Here is a 25,062-nt window from a genome sequence, read left to right on the forward strand (position 1 = left end):
TCCAGCTAATGAAATGATGTATTTGGAAATATGTAGGTTTGTTATGCAAATTTGGGTTTAAATGGCTAAACTGGCAAAAAGGCAAAGAAAGAAACTGGCAAAGAAACACTGCACTCCTGGAAGAACAATACATTCATCAGAAATAACCCAGATCTCTTCTTTATTAAGCAACAGTAATAGTCCATTACCATGCAGCCCTGCCAGAAATGTTCCAGAGTCTCTAGGTAGCGAAAGCAAAGCGCTTATATGAGAATGTCAGAGCTGATTTGTGAACAGTGAGGGTAGAAATGAACTCCCCACAGACTTCTGCAGATGTACCAGTTAAAAGCAGAGACCCCGCGGAGAGGTAAGAACTGAACTCCTGCTGTCGCTTGCTTTGACGGAGCTTTTGTGTTTCAGGAGTTACGGCACTGCTAACAATGAGTGCCGGCTAATGAAGTGATCAGAACTAACAGTAAAAACTGAAACACAGAGGATTTAAGACTAACAGATTTCCTGCTAATTTCTGCACGTTTAACTACGAGTGTACTCTTTCCAGTCACATGGGCTCTCTAAACTGGATAACAGGGATGCTTATCGTTAACGGACAACCGTTAGTTGTTCGACTGGCACTGTGGATGATTTTTAGAACTTGACTATAACTGAGAGCAAGTCTACAGACCTCTACAGAGTAAGAGTGCTGATTTGAGACGCGCCCTCACCAACCTACAGTGCACAGCGCCAGCTCAGTACACAACTGCATTACAGTATTGTTCCTCTTAGATCCCTAGATAGCGTTTGTTTGTTTTTGTTTGTTTATTAGGGTTTTATTGGCATGTTTTACACTTATACATTCATGACAGGAACGGTAGCTCCTCATTACACAAGACTCATCAGTTCACAAGGTTATATCAAACACAGTCATGGACAATTTTGTATCTCCAATTCACCTCACTTGCACGTCTTTAGACTGAGGGAGGAAACCGGAGCACCCAAAAGAAACCGACACCGGGAGAACATGCAAACTCCACACAGAAAGGACCCGGACCGCCCCACCTGGGGATCGAACCCAGGACCTTGTTGCTGTGAGACGACAGTGCTACCCACCGAGCCGCCCCCCAGCTAGCGTCTGGGCGAGGGCGATCTCTCAGCCAGTGCGCTGCCGATACGATACGATGCGTGGACTTGAGTGTAAGACAACATATTCTGATATAAACTATATTACGCTCCTGTCCCACGTTTTACACTCCTCCCATGCGTTTCCCCTCACCCCGTATCTTCGTTCTCATTGGCTGTTCGACATAGCACTCATTGCCAGTCGGGCAACTCAGATCCAGATATCTGACATGCTAGAAATCTCGCTTTGGCAAGCTGCTCGGATCGAGTTGTTGAGTAGTTCACACGTAGCGATTGCCGAGTTGCTCCTGAGCCGGCAGATCTGGCGCCGACCAGTCGAGCGAAAATCAGGGCAAAGACTTAAGAAGCTCAAGATTAATCACCATCACATGAGTCAAACTGTGTAAAATGCAGTAAAAGAAATGCTAAAAGACCTCGTCGTGAGCTTTATTTTATATAAGTAGCTAAAATTATTGTTTATAGTTTTGCACAAACCTAAAAAATTACTTAAACATGAGTGTTAAGCAGGTAGATCGCTTAAAAATTCAAGATTCGATTTCATGATTCGACAGTGAAGATACGTACAACAGTTTGGTCTTGATTTTGACGCTTTTCTGGTTAAACTGCTGCGCCTGTTTGATCAGCCCGAGAGACTCCAGCGTGTCGGGATCGAGCCTCTCTTTCAGCATGGCATCGGGAACACAAATCTGGTAAAGGAAAAAGACATTTTCACACGCTGAACGCATCACGGATAAAGCCTGTGGGTGCTGCCGGCCTGTTCGGAGGCACCGCGAGTCTCACATCAGTCATCAATTCAGCCGTCACAATACGCAGTCGCTAAATCGCTAATAAACATTTGACTTGTGCAGCAATAATATCACAGACATTCCATCAGACTGCACATCGAGCTTGCACTGACTGGCAGCCGCTTTTAGAGCGAGTGACGGATTCATGAGTCATTCACTGCGGTGCAGAAATTACCCAGCGCTATGAAAAATTACTTCAAGCTCGAGGCCTGGCTCGAGAGCCTCCTCTGAACGCCGCGGCTTCCCTCGGCTCGACTGTTTCACATCAAATTAAAATGCGATCGAGCCGGCTCCCTGAAAAGGCCGAGATATCCCGGCTATCGTCAGGCCAGTTCGGTTCTCCACTGCAGGACAGAATTTAGGTCAGTCTAAACCCTTAAAGCAGCTAATCAGAGCTCTTTCTGCACCACAGAGAACATTGTTTATCAGAAGGGGACAGCTGCAGGCTGCTGCGTGTTAGTGCTGGCAAAGTCGAAAGGAATTGAAAAGGCCTGGCGTGCATTTCTAAAAGAGCAATACTGCCACATAGTGGTCGTGCATGGAAGAGCGCCAGAGTAAACAGTGCTTACCAAACATGCTCCCACCAGCTGGATGAAATGGTCACGCTTGTGCTTCTCCTCCAAACATGCTGTCTCAATATCTGCACATGTGAAGAGAACATCCATAAGAACCTAAATCTTACCACAAAGCCGATAGTATGTTTATTTATTTATTATGATTACCCATTACCCTGGAGCAGACAGGGTTAAGGGCCTTGCTCAAGGACCCAACAGTGGCTGCATAGCAGAGCCTGGATCTGACCCGCCAATCTTCCGGTTAATAGCCCAAAGCTCTACCCACTAGGCCACCACTGTCCAATGTTTTACACCGTTTAGTCACATTCATGACAGGACAGATTATTACTGGTCACACAAGATTCATCAGTTCAAGTTTCACATCAAGGAAACCGGAGCTCTCGGAGGAAACCCACACAGACACGGGGAGAACATGCAAACTCTGCACAGAAAGGACCCGGACCGCCGCGCCTGGGGATCGAACCCAGAACACAGTCCTACCCACCGAGCCACCGTGCCGCCCTCACAAATTCATTCAAGCAAATAATAATGCATTTTCTCAATATCTTGCCATGACACTGATATTATCTATTAACAAAACAAACAAGTAAATTGTAACTAATCACCATCAATTATAAAGATCAATATTATTTAACAGTCGGAGGAGCAAGTTGCTTTTATATACCAAGTTGGAAGCATATAATTTACTTCCTATAATATATCTGATAGCAAATTAGAAAGGGTGTCTCTATATTTTTGTCCATATAGTGTATGTTTTACGTACCGGCTACAATCGATTTATTTATTTGTATGGATTTTAATGTCATGTTTAACAGGTATGTGTCATTATATGGCAAGATACGTATTATTTGGGCTGTTTCATATTTTCATTTTCATGGCTGCAAGGTAGGTTAAGACTGTTCCTGTGTTGTCTTGTGTGGGTGAATTTTAAGGTGAACGTAGTTATTAAACTGAACATTCATATTCAATATGTCTACGAAGAATCTAAAGACATGTACGTGCATATTGAGTAAAAAATATTGACACAAGAACATCAGTAATAGTTTGGTAGTGAGACGTACCTAGTACACAGAAAACATCAGCTAAGACGGACGGCATTTCTTCCCTTAGTTCCTAAAAGAGAAGCATAATCAGTCAGATTAGTCCAGTGATTTTATTTAGGGGGGGAAGGATGATAAACAATGTTAAACATAAACACAGGCATCAGTCAGGCTTTAAAGTGCTGGTTTTAGAGCAGGTTCCTCAAAGTCATGCTTCTGTAAAGCTTTCTAATTCATGTTGGATCTTAGATTTGATCCTGGATTAAAAAAAGTCCACTAGGGATGTAACGACGCACCACAGGCAGTTAATAACCGATTCAAATCGATTTGACATGTAAAATGAATCGATATTCACTTTAAAAAGCAGAGGGTACTGGTGCTATACACCTTGCCTGGTTGACATCACTGGCGCTATACACCTGGTTGCCAGATTCGGGGTTTTTCAGCCAAATTGGCCTTAATTAAAAACTGTTTTGCGTAGTTTGTACCGACCTCAGAAATAAAAGGGCGTTCATTATTTAGATAAATAAAAGATAAGCACAAACACAGTATTTTTAAGAGAAATAATAAAAGGAAACTTTGTCATAATTTGTCTTCAATTTCAGTTTATAAAAATTGGAAAAAAAATCGAATCGTGAACCCAGTATCGTGAATCGCATCGCATCATGGGTAGAGTGTATCGTTACATCCCTAAAGCCCACTGTCCCATGAATACACAAAGAATTGTTTTAAAGATGAGTGTGTGACCTAAAGATGTTTAAAAAAAAAAGATCCAATGACAATTTCTGACTTGTAAAAATCTATGACTTGCTGAAGAGCTCCCCTACACTACACTACACTACACACTACACTACACACTACACTACACTACACTACACTACACTACACACTACACTACACACTACACTACACACTACACTACACACTCCACAACACTACACTACACACTACACTAAACTACACTACACTCCACTACACTACACTCCACACTACACTAAACAACACACTACACACTACACTACACACTACTACACTACACACTACACACTCCACTACACACTACACTACACCACACTACACTACACTAAACTACACACTACACACTACTACACTACACTACACTACACTACACACTACACTACACTAAACTACACTACACACTACACACTACACACTACTACACTACACTACACACTACACTACACACTACACTACACACTACTACACACTACACTACACTACACACTACACACTACACACTACACTACACACTACTACACACTACACTACACACTACACTACACACTACTACACACTACACTACACACTACTACACACTACACTACACTACACTACACACTACACTACACTACACTACACACTACACACTAAACTACACACTACACTACACTACTACACACTACACTACACACTACACTACACACTACACTACACACTACACTACACACTACACTAAACTACACTACACACTACACTACACACTACACTACACTAAACTACACTACACACTACACTACACTACACTACACTACACTACACTACACTACACACTACGGCGCTCGGGTGGAGCGGCGGTACAGTAAGCTAGCACAAAGTTTTCCAAACCCTGGGTCACGACACCTGGGTGGGTCGTGAGCCACAAAAAAAGGGTCGCAGAAAAACAAATAAACTAATTTTAACAGGCGCATAAACATGAAAATAACTTGTACACGAACTTGTACACCTTGTAAACCACAGTGGGACCAGACTGCCACCATCTGATGCATTATTTGTGTTGCCTGGGTCACGGTAAAAATCATGGACGAAATGAGGGTCGCTAGAAAAAAGTTCCTCCGCTGAGATCTGGGAATCCAGGGTTCGAGTCTAAGTGGTGCTATCGGCAGGTCGGGCGTGTTCTCAGTGCGCGCCCAATGCCGGTCCTGATTAGGTGTAAAAACTGTACAAAGTCTGGTATGCAGACAGGATACACTGTTACGACCACTAACTTCACTTCAATGTCACATGTGCAGCACACTAAACACTATGAGACGATGGTACACAAAGACATTCTAATAGTAATCTCTAATCGTAGGTTAAAAAGAGAGTCAATGATACAAAATGCTGCACAATAGAGAAAAGCTCGACTCATAAAGAAGGTGATGACTGTATTTAGGTAAACATGATCGTCTCTCATGAGAATTTAACAGACTGCCTCCTTAAAGGCACGCTCTTCCCAAGAGAGATGCACACTTTCATATCTCAGTAAAAATCAGGATCTCTAAGTGACTGTGAAATCCCAACAGATCTGTAAAACGTTGACTCTCACCAAAACATCAGCCAGAAGGCTGGCGGCCACGTCAACCTTGAGAGCCCCGTGGACGACGTGCCAACAGAGCTCGTACAAAGCCATCTGGAGATCTAGAGAATAAAAAAGACAGACAGTGAATACGCCAGGCTTAGTTACAGAAGCAAGTAGACAGTATTTAGAACTGCCTGGAATTAGAGCTATGAATCTTATGAATATTTCCTAATATAAGTTAAAAACATTTTTATTCAATAGACCATTACTAATAAAAAAAGTACTACTGCATGGCCAATAAAATCTTCCAAACTGTATGTTTTATCCAAACTTTTAATTACGGTAACATTGCAATGCAAATGTAAACAAGTTTGAATAAAGAGCACTAAAGTCACTAAAACTAATTCCTTACTTAAACCTTCTGTTTACATTTTGCACCATGTGAAGACGAAACAAAATGGCATAATAATAAACTGCACATAACTGTTATAACAGTCATTCACTCACCTTTAGGCAACACTTCTTCATTGGCCTTGGCTGCCAGATCCTGACAGAGTTGCAGGCTACAAATGGAAAGAAGAATGGTTTAAAAAAGAGACATGGTCAAACAATTTTCAATTAACAGTTTCATTTCATTTCCATCAACTGCTTTATCCCGGTCAATTACCGATGGGTCTTGTTCCACTGGGAAACAATGGGCGAAAGACAAGAACATCAGACAGGAGCTACACCTCATCCAACTGATCAGTCATTTGGTCAGGTGTAGCTCGCAGTTGGTCAGAATGAAAATCTGCTTTATAGCCCTTTACTCTATGTTTTCCATTGTAAATGTCCAACTTTTTGGGACAGTGGGAGCCTAGTGGGTAGAGCTTTGGACTATCAACTGAAAGGTTGAGAGTTTGAATCCCGGCTCTGCCATGCAGCCCCTGTTTGGCACCTGAGCAAGACCCTAACCCTCTCTGATCCAGGGGCGCTATGTGATGGCTGACCCTGCGCTCTGACCCCAGCTTCCGATATACAGCTTGTATATGTATATATGACAGATAAAGGCATTCTTTTCTATTCTATTCTATTGTATTCTGAAAAACTTTGAGCCATCCTTGCTTGTAAATGGCTGCATCAATCAAAACAGCATCATGTTTTTGATGTTGTAAATGTTTTTTATTTTAATTCTGCCCTTTTTGGACGTGTTGCAGACATTATTAATGAGTAATTATTTGCAAAAATGTATAAAAGTTCACAAGGCAGAATAATACAGTATTTTTGTTCTGCCATCCTCAATAACATATGATTTGGTTAATATTTTGTTATTAAGTTTACAGTCTTGTGCAGTTCTTCTTTGTATGTTTCATTGACAAGAAGTAAGTTGGCATGGGCAGTTTAAAGGTTGTTTGGCTCAGATGCTTAAATTAAATTAATTTCACTAGAGAAAAGACGAGGCAGTGACAGTACGTTCATTACTGTAAACATTGTGTTTATAATAAAAGCATGTTTTAATAACATAACAAGACAACTGATACAGGACTAGGGTATGGCTTTCGTATGAGTTGTTTATTTTACTGATTTTTTTTTTTTACATTTTCTTAAAATGTAAGCAAGCCTCAGATGCTCCAGTTAAATTCACTAGAGAAAGCAAGATGCAGTGACAGTATGTTCATTACTGTAAACACTGTGTTTATATTAAAAACAGGTCTCAGTACGATAACTGGACTCAGGTTTGGCTCTCATATTAGTTAATTTACTTAAAATGTAAGCATGCACCCAATACATTAAAGTAAGTGTTATAGAGAACAGATTAATATCTAGACTTTGGTTCATGCTCATATTAAATTTACTAGAGAAAGCATGATGTAGTGACAGTATGTTCATTACTGTAAACTGTGTGTTTATAATTAAAACAGGTCTTAGTAATATAACAGAAACAGTTGTTACAGGACTCAGGTTTGCCTCTCGTATTAGGTGTTTATTGTATAGAATTTACTTAAAGTTTAATGTGTTATGTGTTTGTTTAATAACATATTACAGATTAAGTACAGATTATTATCTACATGTCTAATATGATTACTGATGCCCTTTGTTCTTTTACAATCATTTTAATGAATATTTAATGAATAGGGGACATTTAAGCAAAGAACTAATCTTTTAAATATAAATGACTATAATGGATCAACTGGAATCTTAGCTAGTCTGTATTAGTGGGTAGAGCTTTGGGCTATCAGCTGAAAGGTTGAGAGTTCGAATCACAGCTCTGCCATGCAGCCACTGTTGGGCCCTTGAGCAAGGCCCTAACCCTCTCTGGTCCAGGGGCGCTGACCCTGCACTCTGACCCCACACATATACACCTGTACTGTACACCTGTATATGTATATATGACAGATAAATGCATTCTATTCTATACTGGGGATGTTGGAGCCAGTCCATGCTGGAGGTCACGTTCGACTAAATACAGCCATATAAATGATCAAATGGGATGTTAATATGTATTTATGTTAATAACTTTCCAGCAAATGTTTAATAACTATGTGGCAACATAAATATATTTAATAGTGAGAGTTTAAGTAGAATCTGTATGTGATAAACAGTCACGTTTGTTCTGTTGAACCAAATTGACATCCACACTGACACTTCTACACATGCACCAGTTCTGTTCATCACTATCATAAAGTGTTTGATTTTTTTAAACATTAAACTACGCAGCAATTTAGAACCGCCAAAATGTGCAACATTGGTCTCTAGCACGAGCATTAGCCACTGGTGCTAACTAACACCACCACTATTACTCTTCTAAATACTTTATAAAAATGTCTAGTTATGCACAGACTGATGTGTGTATTAAAGAGTTCTTTATCAGCTGCCAGTTTTAACAAGTGCAAACATTAGGGGAACGCTATTTCGCTAACATGTTAGCTTCTTGGCTGGCTGGCTAAACTAACTGTTTTAACCGCGTTGCTTTCCTTTATCTATGCTAAGCTAGCCTATGCTAAGCTAACCAACCAGACTGAGCTGGATGGACCGACAATGAAGAAACAATCTACAGCTTCAGTTTTTAACCGTCAAAGGATTAAAATCGCATCACCGGGGAAATAAACATCGTTTTAATCTCGTTATACGTTGCGATTCTAAAATGTACTTACAACTCATTTTTTCCGGATTTTTCCCAGTTTTTGATCCAGTCAATAGGGAGGATCAGCGCCGCCATCTTCCCCACCACACAGCCGCACAGTGCCCGGATGTTTTGTAGTAATGTGTCGTTTGCAAACAAGTCGACTCTTTCGGATGAATGCTGGGAACCGACTTACAAATGAATTATTATTACTACTAATATTATAATAACTTTTTTGCACTTAGTTGTGAGTAAAAGTGAAAGTGTGTGTGTTGAATAAACCCTTAACGTGCTCTCAATGCTTCCGATTAGCGCTAGACCCACCGCAACCCTGATCATAGTACTGTATAGTACTTAGTGAAGCTAAAAGAGTCGACTCACTGATGCCTGTCACATACTCCGGGTAAAGGCTGATGTTATTTCCACCCGTATTCCGACACCTTTAGCAGGCCACAATCAGCGCAGTTTATCCGGGTACTTTATAATTCACACCCGTTTTAGTACACAACGTATTCTAGATACAGTATTTTATATTATTTAATAACTATTCTCATTTAATTACTTCATATTACTTGATTTGTAGTTTAATGTTAATTCATTTTATAGAATTTAATTTCATTTTAAATCAGAATCCACAAATATCTGGAACGTTTAGACCACTTAGATGTGTTAGAGTTTTATTTAAACATTTTCATCTATTTTATGAATATATCTTTGTATACAAGAATTAAATGAATTTCTCTCTTTTCCCTGTTTTGCAGCACTAATCAGTATCAAATTAATGGTAATACAGATCTCAAAAGTGAATTTTCTTAGTTCTTGCTTTTTGTACACAATGATTCCTTGTTAGACCCATTAAAGGACAGTTAGATTTTGGCCAGTTTTTTGCCCAGAAATGCATATAACTCACTTTAATTCTAGTGCCATCATCTTAGACATAACTACAACTTATTTAAACAACTGCCACATATAAAATAAAGACACAGGTGGGAAAAGAGAAAAGAAATGGATGTTCTCAAGAGCACAAATAATTTTTTTTTTAAATACTGGTTGTTCTGTATCTTGTTACATTCTGGTAAGTCCTAACTTTACTTTTCGTTGGTGCTTTCTTTCTTTCTCTCTTTCTTTCTTTCTGTCTGTCTTTCTTTCTTTACAAATGTAAGCTGTCACCTTATGCTAAATACCCTTACCTCAGCAATAACTTTAAGGATGCAGTGCAAAAAAGAAGCCCTTGATCCAAAATCAGCACCTTAAAGTTGGGATCGTCTTTGGTAGTTTACCACATGGACTAAGAAAAATCCAGGAGCAGGGGCTTCTTTCACACACAACAGTCTCTAAATCTATAATTAATAGCTTGTTTGATCGTTGGCAGTGACACCTGGTTGCAGCATTAAATTTATGGCAGGGGGCGACACGGTGGCTTGGTGAGTAGCACTGTCACCTCACAGCATCAAGGTCCTGTGTTTGATTCCCAGGTGGAGCGGTCCGGGTCCTTTCTGTGTGAAGTTTACATGTTTATGGCAGACCTGTTTTTTGTTATTCTTGAAATTCATCTTACCATCAAAATGAAATTTCCTTCAATCATACAGTGACACATGTACTGTATGTTTCAATGGGTGCAGTAAAACTAGTCCAGTTTGTCTTTTGACCAACATCAGTGCCCAGCCATGCAAATGCACTTTTGACCGAATGGGCACAAATTCCCACAGGCATACTTTAAAGTCTTGTTAGAAGCCTCTACAAGCTGTATAGTGTATCAAAAACAGGGTGACACGGTGAGGCAGTGGGTAGCCCTGTCACCTCACAGCAAGAAGGGTCTGGGTTTGATTCCCCAGCTGGAAGGACAGGGTCTTTTCAGTGTGGTAGATAGATAGACAGACAGACAGACAGACTGATAGATAGATAGATAGATAGATAGATAGATAGATAGATAGATAGATAGACGATAGATAGATAGATAGATAGATAGATAGATAGATAGATAGATAGATAGATAGATAGATAGATAGATAGATAGATAGATAGACGATAGATAGATAGATAGATAGATAGATAGATAGATAGATAGATAGATAGATAGATAGATAGATAGATAGATAGATAGATAGATAGATAGATAGACGATAGATAGATAGATAGATAGATAGACAGACAGACAGACAGACAGACAGACAGACTGACAGACAGACAGACAGACAGACAGACAGACACAGTTAGATAGATAGATAGATAGATAGATAGATAGATAGATAGATAGATAGACGATAGATAGATAGATAGATAGATAGATAGATAGATAGATAGACAGACAGACAGACAGACAGACAGACAGACAGACAGACAGACAGACTGACTGACAGACAGACAGACAGACAGACACAGTTAGATAGATAGATAGATAGATAGATAGACGATAGATAGATAGATAGATAGATAGATAGATAGATAGATAGATAGATAGATAGATAGACGATAGATAGATAGATAGATAGATAGATAGATAGATAGATAGATAGATAGATAGATAGATAGATAGATAGACAGACAGACAGACAGACAGACAGACAGACAGACAGACAGACACAGTTAGATAGATAGATAGATAGATAGATAGATAGATAGATAGATAGATAGATAGATAGATAGATAGATAGACGATAGATAGATAGATAGATAGATAGATAGATAGATAGATAGATAGACAGACAGACAGACAGACAGACAGACAGACAGACAGACAGACAGACAGACAGACAGACAGACTGACAGACAGACAGACAGACACAGTTAGATAGATAGATAGATAGATAGATAGATAGATAGATAGATAGATAGATAGATAGATAGATAGATAGATAGACGATAGATAGATAGATAGATAGATAGATAGATAGATAGACAGACAGACAGACAGACAGACAGACAGACAGACAGACAGACAGACTGACTGACTGACTGACTGACTGACTGACAGACAGACAGACACAGTTAGATAGATAGATAGATAGATAGATAGATAGATAGATAGATAGATAGATAGATAGATAGATAGATAGACGATAGATAGATAGATAGATAGATAGATAGATAGATAGATAGATAGATAGATAGATAGATAGATAGATAGATAGATACTTTATTGGTATTATTAGGAATTATTATTGGTGTTTACATGTTTGCCCAATGTATCGAACCCACCGCGACCCACCAGAATAAAGAGATGGTAAAACAGACAGTAAATGACAGTAAAACGTCAAACGTGACGGTTCCTAATTTAAAAAATGACTTTTATCGACTTTTATTTTGAATGTTGTGCAGGTTTTGCATGTGAACACTCCGTCCAATAGAAAAGTTACAGGAGGCGATAGAGGCTCACCGAGGCGCTTCAGAAATGTTTCCTAAACTTTTTATAATATTTACCTTTTTCCTCTTTCTTTATGGAGTTCCGACAAATGGGCAAAAGAAGAAAGAGGTGTGTACTCTTTGTTTTTGTTTTAGGAATGATATCTGCATGGAAAATAAGTGGTTTAATCTTGCAGTTAATCCAATTAGTGTAGTCTGGTCCATGCGAGAACGTTAGCAGGTAGCTAATCTGAGGTAAAATTAATCTTCAAAAGCTACATTTATCCCAAATTATAATTCAGAATTTAAAGAATAATAAAAAATTTAATAGAAATCATATAATGTCATAAATATAATCAAATAAAAGCGATTTTATTCGATTTAAGACTGAAAGGGTGTAGATTGGATGTATTCCAAATGCATTCCAAACTCCCTACATTCGAGCCCTACATTGCCTAAATAGTCATGACTTGTACGTTCTACCTAGTGCACTTTAATTCAAATACCGAGGTATTTGAGATACAGCCCAGTCTTCAGCGATGTGCAAATGGGTTTAGCAAGCAGACACAGATCAGGAAGTCAGGCTGTGCAAATCAGCTCAGCACTCCATAATATTCATTACATAGAATTTAACTGATTATTATTATTATTATTATTAATAGAATAATTTCTCTTTAAAAAAAACTTCATATTTCCATTATGTGTGCACTACATAGGGTGCGAATATTTTAGATATGATGCTGTGCAATGAATAAAGGCAAGGAAACCAGGAAGGAAAGCTAAACAAATTACATGCAGTTCAGTTTACATTTATTCGTTTTTTATTAAAATCATGGTCAGTGTCGCGGTGCACCTTGAACATGTTCTTACTCTCGGCCAATCTGTGCAAAATATGCACAAATTATTGGCTGTCAAATTAATGGTTCGTTGATTGTATAAGTAAAAAGGTTAACACATCACCTAAGGAACAAACCTACATTTGTACATTGGGCAGTGGTAACTCAGCAAATAAGGACGGAATAGTAATAGAAAGGTTGTTGGTTCAAGTCCCACCGCTGCCTGGTTGCCACTGCTGGGTCCTTGAGCAAGACTCTTAATCCTCTTAATCATTTCTTGCATTGTATGTGGTCTGCCAAATGGCGTAAACATAATGAGCACTGGGGGTAGCACAGTTACCTCACAGCAAAAAAGGAGTTTGCATGTTCTCCCTGTGTATTAGTGGGTTTCCTCCGGGAGCTCCGGTTTCCTCCAACAATCCAAAGACGTGCAAGTGAGGTGAACTGGAGATACAAAATTGTCCATGACTGCGTTTGACGTTAAAACTTGTGGACTGATGAATCTTGTGTAATGAGTAACTATCGTTTCTGTCATGAATGTAACCAAAGTGTAAAACATGACGTTAAAATCCTAATAAACAAACAAAAGTTTATATTCTGCTTCCCTCCTCTCATATCGTGTTAAATTTAACACATTAACCCTAAAGAGGGCGGCACGTTGGCTCGGTGGGTAGCACTGTAACCTCACAGCAAAAAGTCCCTGGGTTCGATCTCTAGGTGGAGCGGTCCGGGTCCCTTGTGTGAGGAGTTTGCATGTTCTCCCTGTGTATCGGTGGGTTTCCTCCGGGAGCTCCGGTTTCCTCCCACAGTCCTAAGACGTGAAAGTGAACCGATGAATTTTGTGAAACTGATGAATGAAACCAAAGTGTGTAAAACATGACGTTAAAATCCTAATACGTAAATAAATAAATAACCCTAAGGAGAGCGTCCAAACTTCTTTTCTCAGCATCAGGGAAAGGTGTTACAGCCGGTATTCTGTGTCATTGTATATGTGGCTTTATGTCTGTATTTGTTCTGATTCCTCCCCAGACTCTGCTCTCTGAAAAAGTTGGACAGATGATGGACTGGGCCGGAAAGAGAGCCGTCATCAGGCTGAACGGAGACAAGTTTAGGCGGTTTGTGCGGGCTCCTCCACGCAATTACTCGGTCATCATCATGTTCACGGCTCTGCAGCCTCAGAGGCAGTGTGCAGTGTGCAAGTAAGAAGAATGCATCACGTCCAGTCATTTAAATATAGTTTATACCCTAAAAATGCCTTCGCTTCTCTTTATTATCCTTCTGTATTTGTGTATTTAGGCAAGCGGATGAGGAATACCAAATCCTTGCAAATTCTTGGCGGTACTCTAACGCGTTTACCAACAGGGTTTTCTTCGCCACGGTGGATTTTGATGAGGGATCCGATGTTTTTCAAATGGTTTGTATTCATATACTCTAACACAGGCTATTTATTGAAGTAAATGCAATTTTCTGCAAACTGAAATGCATACTATCTGCATGTGAGTTTCACACGGTAGCTTGTTATTGTATTGCATTTTAGTCAAAGACTAATACATGTCTCATAAGAGCTTAATGTTAGCTAGTCTGCTATAACACATTTGTAATTATACAATTTCTTGGCTCGGTGGGTAGCGCTGTCACCTCATGTCTTTCAGTATGTGTTGGGGCATTTGGGAACTGGACATGTCACAAAAGGGCGGGATTAAAGTGCACACACAGTACATGTATATGTACAGTACCAGTCAAAAGTTCGGACACACCTTCTCTTCAGTGGTTTTTCTTGATTATTTTAATTTTCTACATCGTAGATTAATACTGAAGACGTCCAAACTATGAAGGAACACGTATGGAATTATGTAGTGAACAAAAAAAAATGTTAAACAAACCAGAATATGTTTTATATTTTACCAACTCTACCTCTGCACAGCACAACTGATGCTCTCAAACTCCAGAAATTAACTCTAGACGAGGCACAAACGTTAAATGAAAACCGTTCCAGGTGGCTACATCATGAAGCTGATTGAGAAAATGCCAAAAAGTGTGCAAAGCTTTCATCAGAGCAAAAGATGGCTACTTTAAAGAATATAAAATATAAAACATATTCTGGTTTGTTTAACGCTTTTTTGTGTACTACATAATTCCATACGTGTTCCTTCATAGTTTGGACGTCTTCAGTATTAATCTACAATGTAGAAAATTAAAAAAAAATCAAGAAAAACCACAGGAATGAGAAAGTGTGTCCAAACTTTTGACTGGTGCTGTATTTGAATCTTCCTCTGTAGCTCAACATGAACTCAGCGCCCACCTTCATCAACTTCCCATCCAAAGGGAAGCCCAAGCGTGCCGACACGTACGAGCTTCAGGTTCGGGGGTTCGGCGCTGAGCAGCTCGCCCGATGGGTGGCAGACAGAACCGACGTTCACGTAAGTACGAACTCGGAGGTAACCTGTTCCTAAAAATGTGAATGAATGTGAATGAATGCAGCTTTGGGGTGAAGGTGGACACCCTTATAAGTAGGTTATACACACTGTATTGCAGAGACAAAATACTCTTTACTGAGACTGAAAGACAAAGATGCCACTTCTTACCCTGGATTCACACCAGAAATTGACAGAAGTCCATTAATTTCCTTTGAAAACAATAACCAACAAATACATTTAGCGTTTTCCTTTTTGTTCATAAAAAGGTTTGGCATGGTAAAGGGACAAACTGAATTCAATGACTTTAGTAGTCTCTTAGAGCTGTTGTCTAATCTTATGGCTTTTATTTGCTTTATTATAAATATCAAAACATTTTAAGTTAGAATACAGTCATTTGTATGAATTATCATTGTTGCTGGGTGTTCAGGTGGCAGGCCGGTAAATAACAATGGCGCACTACGGCTTGGATCCAGGCTCTGAATCCCCAACGGAGCTGTTGACCAGTCGGGGCATTTACATACAGACATAATTAGCTATGTCTGAGCTGGGGGTGGCCAGTGATGGATTGGCGTCCTGTCCAGCGTGTGTTATGCATTACCCCCAGCGTGAGAATATAAGTGGAGAAAGTGGTTAGCACCAGCCCTCTTTATTTTGGTTCCTTTTCTCAGCTGTTCCTCAATGTGCCTCATTAGTGACCAGGCTTACAAGCTGCATACATGCATTATTGTTCATAACAAGGATCACTGACCGCAGACTACGAACCCCTGCTTTATGAGCTTAAACACATTTCAAACCAATCACTGGATTTTTGTGTAGGAAGGTTAATGAGCTAATTTCACCATGTGACACTAATCATAATAATAATAATAATGATTTTACAGTATTCTTAAATGTAAAAGTTAAAATGAGATAATGTGATTTATTGAAATCATGCTTAATATCTTTATAAGTGTTAATTTTGTATTGTTTTGTTATTTCAAATAGATCCGGGTGATCAGGCCTCCGAACTACGCCGGGCCTCTGATGCTGGGCTTACTCCTGGCCCTCCTTGGGAGTTTGGCCTACCTGCGGCGCAACAACCTCGAGTTCCTGTACAACAAAAACGTCTGGGCTTTCTCTGCACTGGTCAGTGTTCCTTTATAAGCAGTTCCACATTAACACGGCAATGGAGAGTTCTTGTTAGACCTGCTAGACTTGAAATATGGGACACTGTGTACATGGATCCTGCATCACGGCTTCATGGATGTCCCAATTCTACCCATTTCAATCGATACTTTAGTCCTTCATGATGCTTTAGTACATTTCATTGTATTTGAAGAAAAGCTCTGAAGATATTTTTGTTAACGCAGGGCTGTTTAATTGTCCAGTCAGTGATTATCCGCTTTCTGATTCGATCTAAATGTGGTCAGATCATAAAGACAAACATTATCATACCATGTACAGTCATGTGAAAATGTTAGGACACCCAATGAGAACCTGAATATGAGCATTTGAGCTTCATTTGAACAGCACTGAGAGATGGAGCCCATATGACTAAACAAAAAAATGTGAAAAATTACTTTTAAACTCAAGTTGTAAAATGTAAAGAACACAAATGGAAATTTATTGAGGAAAAAGTTAAGACACTAGAAAGTTTTTCCCCACTCCTCCATGCAGAATTTCTTCAGCCGTGTGAGGTTTGAGGGGTTTCTTGCATGCACAGCCCGTTTCAAATCACCCCACGGCATCTCAATAGGATTAAGATCCGGGCTTTGACTTGGCCATGGGGTGTCCTAACTTTTTCACATGACCGTATATTACATACTTATGTATATTTACGGTGCCCCCTGATTGCTTTTAACTAATCGCCCCCCTCCCCACAACCAGAAACACTTGGTACATCGTACAGAAATTGTAACTATTATATCGTTAGACACCCGATATTAAAGTACTCAGACTGGACCTGGGGGCAAAATCGCTGAATCTGGACGTCCTACCTTTCATGTGAAACAAATTAAGCGATGGAATCATGAGGGACAGGACATGTCGCATTGGGCACAGCAGACTTACACATTCCTACTTGGTAAAGGGGGAGGATGCCCCACAATGCGAATCCTGCCAATTACCCATCACGATTAAACACATACGTACTGAGTGCCCTAAATACCAAAGGGAAAGACATTTTTAACCCTGGAAAAACAGAAAAACCTTTGAGCTTCATTACAATCACTAAATTAGGAACACACATATAATATCAGAGACTACGTAACGGATACAAAGCACGCACATGAACCTTTCCTGCCGTGAATGTAACTCACAAGAGTAAACGTTGTTAACGGCGTTGAAAGATAGACAGACAGACAGGATAAGAGTGACACACTTCACTGCAGGAAGCAAATGGATTTGCATGGTGAGGCTGTGATGGCACACATTTAAATAAAAGAAAGATATGATTCATTTAATATCTTGATCATCCTCTCTGATAGACGGATGTCCATTAATAGCCAGTCGGTCATTAATAGCACTGCTGAGAATTCAAGGCAAACTGTGTTTAATGAATATTAAACTTAATAATAGTAGAAATAATGCATAGCTTTAAAAAAAAAAAAACAGTGTGTCTGTAATGCACTCAGACAAAACTATTTACATTTATGGCATTCAGCAGACGCTTTTATCCAATATGATATACAACAGGAGCAATTAAGGGTTAAAGGCTTTGCTCAAGGGTCCAGCTGTGGCAATTTGGTGGTGATGGGGCTTTAACCAGAGACCATGTGATCATAAGTCTTATAAGACTAAGTCACAAGTATTATAAGACAATAATAATGATGACAAATAACGACAAACTAGGGCTTTCTTGTTAATTCATGCTTCTTCGTTTCTTCTCAGTGCTTTGTGCTGATCATGACATCGGGCCAGATGTGGAACCACATCCGAGGGCCTCCGTACGCCCACAAGAATCCCAGCACTGGCCAAGTGGTGAGAAACACAGAATATCAAACTAGAAGTAATAGCACCCCGATATGAAGCCGTGTCTTAAATGTACTTTTAGATGTTTTAGGCCTTGTAGGTACATCATGAATAACACGTTCTGCTTGTTTTGTTTTAGAGCTACATCCACGGCAGCAGCCAGGCTCAGTTTGTGGCGGAGACTCACATTGTCCTTCTTTTCAGTATCCTTCAAGTCACACGATCCTAACACTAACCAATAAATGTTTTTAAGAATGTCATCATAGTATAAAAATATTTGTTTACTTTCAATTGATTGTGTTTAGGTGTTTTAGCCACACCCAATCCTATCAAAAGTAGAAAAGCCCTTATATAAAATATAATATAATGTCCTTCCAGCGTTGGCAACAGTTTGTGAAAGGGTCTCTTCCCGTTCCAGCACGACGGTGCCTCTTGGAACAAAGCGAGGTCTCCAAAGGCATAGTTTGGTACTCAGAGTGGCCTACACAGAGCCCTGACCTCAACCCTATTTAACAACTCTGGGTTTATATGAAACAATGATTGTGATCCAGGCCTTCTCATCCAATCAGTGCCTGACCTCATGGATTTTCTTTTGTCTAAATGGGCAGGAACACAGACAAACTGTTGGCTGTTGTAGATGTGAAGGGATAGGGGCAACTCTACCAATGCCACCAGTACCAATTAATACCAATGGTTGTGCATCTGAAAGGGCATTAAGCTCATTTTAAGGTGCTCGGTGTGAGTGGTATTTCATTGTAGGCTTTTTAAAATACCTATAAAATTAATTCCAGTCATGCATTTGATTACTGCAACGTCCTTAAATGCAGAGGCTTTCAAATATTTCAAAACAACATAAAATAAATGTGGCACTGCGGTCTGTTACACTAGGCCACCACCACTGCAGTCGGCCAGCTAGGCATCTACACATACTGGCAAGACTGGCGATGTCTTAAAGGGGTGGATAAGTTGGCGCCCTGTCCAGGGTATTCCTGCCTTGTGCCCAGTGTTTCCTGAGACCAGACCTGCTGCAACACTAACAAGGAAAAAGCCATTGATGGAAATTAAATGATAAAATAAATATGATCGAGTGATTGAATTACTACAGATAAAACGTTAGTCAGCTGTTCATGCAGTAAAACATTTTTTAGAACATGACTCTATTATTTCATGCATGTTTAGGGTTTATTTTACAGCCAGTCGCTCCTCGTGTATGCCTTAACGCTGTGATTCAGATGCGGCAGTAACTTTAGGAATGGTGCTTCTTCATGAGGCAGCCACCTCTAACATGGACATCGGGAAGAGGAAAAGTGTGTTACTGTTACTCACTAGATCAGAACACGTTTATTAATAGTATAGTCAAAGGCTAATGTGAAAGGACTTTGTGATCAACCTTTATAAAATATTACTATAAATAGAAATACACTGTTAAGTCACATAATTATGAACACTTCATACGTTTGACGGCTGCAGCATGTAGCTCATGAAGGAATTCACGTTTCGTGAGCTGGCTTGGTGGGTGTATAAGGTGTGGAGGGCGCACTCAACCGATTTGGGTATGAATCCATCCTTGCAGATCACGTACACCCCAGTGGCGATTTCTCTAAGACTGCAAGGGAAGCTCAGCTGGTCAAATATGTACAGTCGTGTTAACATGTCATTGACTACAAATGCGTTGGAACACGTTCGTCTCGAAGACGAGTTCGTTCAGAATCAGCTACTTATCGCAAATCCACTGACCCGATTTTGTTAAATTAACTCTTACATTCCCGGAGCGTCAGTGCATTTGCCCGTAGAAGCTGAGCGTCTCTTCACTTCACCGGGGCTGCATGGAAGGGTTTTTTTCATTGCTTCGAAACTCGCCGGTCATTGGATAAATGCCACGATTTTGAGCTGAGCGTCTCTGGGGGTGAATGGAGCTGTGGGCGGGTCTGGACGCTGAGCTTCTGCAAGATGATTGGAGGATCAGTCGAAAGGCTGAATCCCGTTTTGATTGACAGCTATTTTGAGATCTACACCGTCACTACTCAAACTCAAACTCAAAGAAGCTTTATTGGCACGACAAATAGGGGCATTCGTATTGCCAAAGCAGTACACTTAATCATTAGTTACTTAATCACTGGGAGCTTCAGTCGCGAGTCAAGTCGAAAGACAAACTGCTGCAACCCATTTCAGGCCATTTTCTTGAAAAGGAACAGAGAGAACGGCAGAATTTATTTATAAATAAATTGACACATTTTATGATGTAAGCCGACAATGAGCTTCCCCTCTTTGAAAGACCAGCAGCCGCCGCTGGTACACCCATACATGCTGGTTATCCTCTCTGGGGTCTTCCAGCAAGAAATGAAATGAATGATATTGGTTGGAAGAGCATGACCAAGACTTCTGAGTACATGGCTCCACATGACGACCTACCAGTCTCTCCCAGCCCGTCTAGCTGCTGTCCGTGCTGCATACGCCGGTTTTCTCTGGATATTAGCTGGTGCTCATGATAATTTGACTTGACCGTGTATAAACAATATGTTTTTGTTATCATGTTAGCAGATCTATCCCAATTCATTAGTTGTTCTCTCATTCTAGTCATGTGTGTTGCTGGAATTGGACTTGTGATGCTGTTCTTCAGCTGGCTGTTGTCCATCTTTAAGGCCAAATATCATGGATATCCTTACAGGTAGGTATATTATACACACACTGTGTTTCTATTCACATTTTAATGTCGTATGAATATTTTAATAGTACGTTTCTTTTAGGTTTTTATTGTTTTTGCTGTATATTGTTATAAGTAAGAGTCAATGAAGCCCTGTCCATAGGCGTTTCCCAAATACCTATTTACAGGCATTATTCAGGCGATTTCTTTAATAAAATGTCTAATCTGCTACAGGTGGCTACTGCACAAATCAGCTCAAACCCAGAATCTTGCATTGAAGATATAAACTGGATCCACTGAGACCCTGATCGGCACAAAGCGAATGATTCAAATGAAAACATGAAGAGAACATGAATAACTGAAAAATACTTTGATGCTCTGCTGAGGACAGTTGTAGCTTTGTGGTTAAGGTACTGGACTAGTAATCGAAAGGTCGCTGGTTCAAGCCCCACTGCCGCCAGGTTGCCACTGTTGGGCCCTTGAGCAAGGCCCTTAACCCCCAATTGCTCAGACAATATAAAAGTGTCAGATAAAAGCGTCTGCTAAATGCCGAACATGTAAACGCCGCCTCCGTGAACAGGGTCCAAATGAGCTTTTAGAGTCTCAACTGTGCTATCGGCCGGCCGGGCGTCTGCACAGACACGATCGGCTACGTCTGGAAGGGTGGTGGCTGAGAACCTGCTGTGGATTAGCGCACAATCCTGGGTTTTTCTGCCTTGCGCTCAGTGTTGACCATCGGTCGCTGATTATTTTGCAACGTTCATAAGAAAAATACTAATAATAATGTCACGCCTTGTCATGGTCACAAAACACTGTGCTCAGGTAGGGAATACACCCCGATCAGAGGGTACCAAGCACTCATACATTTACACATTTACCAAAACCGACGTACATTCCGGGGAGAAAACGTGTAGCAATTGAAGAAATCCCACACAGAAAAGGGAGAACATGTAAAATCCCTCACAGACGGGGATTCACCAAGATTCTAGAGAAAAATTAACTCACTCTGTGTGACCTAATGTACATAAATGAGTGATTTATTTAACAGATACCATTTATTTTCCTCTTTTGCAGTTTCCTGCTGAGTTAATCACTGAAGATGGACTCAGTCTGAAGTAAAACCTTCTCCAGTTCAACGTGCCTTACTGGTTCACAGTAATGAGTGATTTCGGAACCTTTTCATGTCCTGTATATTTTTCCTTTTGCTTTTTTTTTTCTGAATTGAAATATATATGGAGAATAATTTCCAAGCGAGATTAATTTACAATTTACATTTTTTTAATGAAAGTAAGAACTTGCCGTGTGTTGTCGGTCGATCATAAGCGACAGTGTGTGTATTGCGTTGCTTGCTGGTGAATGTACGATTTGTGTGTGAAGGATCTGCAGGCTGATATTTATCTGTTCTAACGTTAAAGGAAAGAACATGCGTGAGGGCGAGCACAACGTTTCCATTCTACCTCCGGATCGGTGTACGTACTGAGTGTTCCAAAGTCAAAGCAGTCGACCTGAATGTGAGACGGGGTGTATAAAAGCACTGGGTTTCCCAAAAGCACTCTGGTGGGTTACCCTGCATTCGCACTGGCAGCAAGTGCAGCGATCTAGTCGTATCCAGTTACCTGATTCCATTACGCTTCCTCTATACTGACGTTGACCTCTACACCTGACTGAGGAGAGCCGTGACTGACACACGCCCCCTCCGACACGTGTGCAGTAGCCACCTGCATGAAGTGGGTTCGTATGGGGCTCTGTCTGGCGTGCACGCGCCATCGGTCAGCCAGCAGAGGTCGTAGTCGTAATTGCATCAGTTCTGAGGACTCCCCTCCGGCACCCAACCCAATCATTATCCGTGTAGGCGCCCAGCCTGCCTGTAGCAGAGCTGAGATTCGAACTGGCAAGTCCGAGATGTCAGCTCTGGTGTGCTAGTGTGTTTTACCGCTGTGCCACCTGAGTTCTGACATAAGTTTGCTTGCATGCTTTCCTGTTTGTGGTCTTTATTTCTGATCAGTATGTCCCCGGTCGGGCGGCACGGTGGCTCAGTGGGTAGCACTGTCGCCTCACAGCGAGGAGGTCCTGGGTTCCATTCCCAGGTGGATCGGCCCGGGTCCTTTCTGTGCGGAGTTTGCATGTTCTCCCCGTGTCCGCGTGGGTTTCCTCCGGGTGCTCCGGTTTCCTCCCACAGTCCAAAAACCGACCCCGCAACCGAACGGGACAAAAGAAGTATGTCCCCGGTCGCTGTATCATCAAAATAATTAATATATGAGGCAGATTCTAGCATTTTATAACTAAAAAGTCAATTAGCACAATATTATTTACTGTAATTATTCAGGTGATTACTGTAATTTAGATGTATAATCTGCTACAGGTGGCTACTGCACCTCAAAAAAATCAACTCAAACTCAGGATTCCAATCATTACTGAAATATTACAATAAGCACAATGCTTAGTTTAAATCTGATATATTTGAATTTTGTGGGCTTCCCTGTCCAGAGTATTCCTGCCCTGTGACCCATGTTTCTCAGTAGAACTGGATCTGCTGTGACCCTGACCGGCATAAAGCGATTGATTCAAATAAAATAAAAAGAGAGAGAGAGAACATGAATAATTGAAGATACGTTGATGCACTGCGTTGCTGCTACTGTGAACAGGGTTTAAATGAGCTTTTAGTGGCTGATGCTTTTGGTAAACTCACTCCGGCTCTGTGTTCCATTACTGTTATTGATATGCCTTCGTTTACTTTTCCTAGTATGATGGAAGTTTGTACGGGCTACAGCTTACTTTATTTGCCAAGTGTACACACTTCAACAAAAGACAAACCTGTATTAAAGTTAGTTGTGATACTAAATGAATAAAGACATCAAGGAAGGACCAGTCACAGTTTCAATTAAACATAATTCAATTAAAAAAGTCACAGTTAACGTTTATTAAAGTGTGTATACAGTTTTGCCCCCCTCTGTGTGTATTCGGTAGCTACACAATGTAATTTCATACTCCAGCCACCACATAGCTTGAATTCTATACAATATTTGATTTATTTTTCATATAATAGCTTTTCCTGTTTTGAAATGCAAACCATCAACTGGGTAATTTTACTCCCTCGTATCCAAAAAAAAAAGAAACAGTTATTATTGCTATTTATTAAGGAAAGGTGGATACGGGTGTATGAAGAACCGTACTGGAACTCGGTCTTGGTCGGTGTGATGTGTGAGGACGTGTTGACTGTGCTGAAACTCTAGGTGCTGCTCTGTGTTCTGCCTCAGGTGATGCGTTTTGTCATTAAAAGTGCCTTAATTTCCTGATCGTGTTTTGTGTGATTTATTTTATTCTGTTCAGTTTAATTGTAAACTCACTCACTCACTCACTTTCTTAACCGCTTATCCGATTAAGTTCGCGGGGAGTGTGCTGGAGCTTATACCAGCTTTTCAATGGGCGCAAGGCACACAGTAACACCCTGGACGGGGCACCAGTTCATCGCAGGGCAGACACACATACACACACCCATTCACCTATAGGGCAATTCAGTGTCTCCAGTTAACCTGAGTGCATGTTTTTGGACTGTGGGAACATGCAAATTCTGCACAGAAAGGACCCGGACCGCCCCGCCTGCGGATCGAATCCAGGACCTTCTTGCTGTGAGGCGACAGTGCTACCCACCGTTCCACCCTAATTGTAAACTGTAAAAGTTTAACGTGAAAGAGGAGGACCTGGTTTCTCTCAAGTTTTCCTTTTGTAATTTTAAGGGAGGTTTTTTTTTCTAGCCATTTTTGCCCTAGGCTTGCACATCGGGTGTTTTGGTTATGGGAATATGTATGTAAGTTACTTAAAACATTGTCTATTGTAAAAAGTGCTATACAAATAAAATGTAATAGATAAAGGATTGTTTACATTATATAGTGTATATTTTTAAATAGATATATTTATTTGCAAGATAAAAACGAATGAAAATGATCAAATAAGTT

General features: G+C 40.3%; 2 protein-coding genes across 3 annotated transcripts in view; one reads left to right on the forward strand and one right to left on the reverse strand.

Annotated features, from left to right (window-relative positions):
* thoc2 (THO complex 2) overlaps positions 1–9,020 on the reverse strand; it is an 85,896-nt gene extending 76,876 nt beyond the window's left edge. For both annotated transcript variants that reach the window (XM_063000362.1, XM_063000361.1), the window contains exons 1-6: positions 8,950–9,020; positions 6,323–6,378; positions 5,843–5,934; positions 3,538–3,589; positions 2,471–2,541; positions 1,681–1,802 (exon numbers count right to left, since the gene is read on the reverse strand). In XM_063000362.1, coding sequence (XP_062856432.1) covers positions 1,681–1,802; positions 2,471–2,541; positions 3,538–3,589; positions 5,843–5,934; positions 6,323–6,378; positions 8,950–9,014 — 458 coding nt within the window. In that variant the 5' untranslated portion in view covers positions 9,015–9,020. The remainder of the gene's footprint in view (positions 1–1,680; positions 1,803–2,470; positions 2,542–3,537; positions 3,590–5,842; positions 5,935–6,322; positions 6,379–8,949) is intronic.
* A 3,289-nt stretch (positions 9,021–12,309) lies between these two features.
* On the forward strand, positions 12,310–24,399 carry magt1 (magnesium transporter 1). Its single transcript, XM_062999694.1, has 10 exons — positions 12,310–12,390; positions 14,126–14,295; positions 14,393–14,510; positions 15,376–15,516; positions 16,498–16,638; positions 18,382–18,471; positions 18,602–18,665; positions 19,695–19,769; positions 21,040–21,130; positions 22,181–24,399. Exons 1-10 carry the CDS (start codon positions 12,310–12,312, stop codon positions 22,194–22,196), a joined length of 987 nt encoding a protein of 328 aa, XP_062855764.1. The 3' UTR covers positions 22,197–24,399.
* Positions 24,400–25,062: the final 663 nt, after the last annotated feature.

The sequence above is a fragment of the Trichomycterus rosablanca genome, chromosome 8 (genome assembly GCF_030014385.1).
Source record: "Trichomycterus rosablanca isolate fTriRos1 chromosome 8, fTriRos1.hap1, whole genome shotgun sequence".
NCBI classification, from domain to species: domain Eukaryota; kingdom Metazoa; phylum Chordata; class Actinopteri; order Siluriformes; family Trichomycteridae; genus Trichomycterus; species Trichomycterus rosablanca.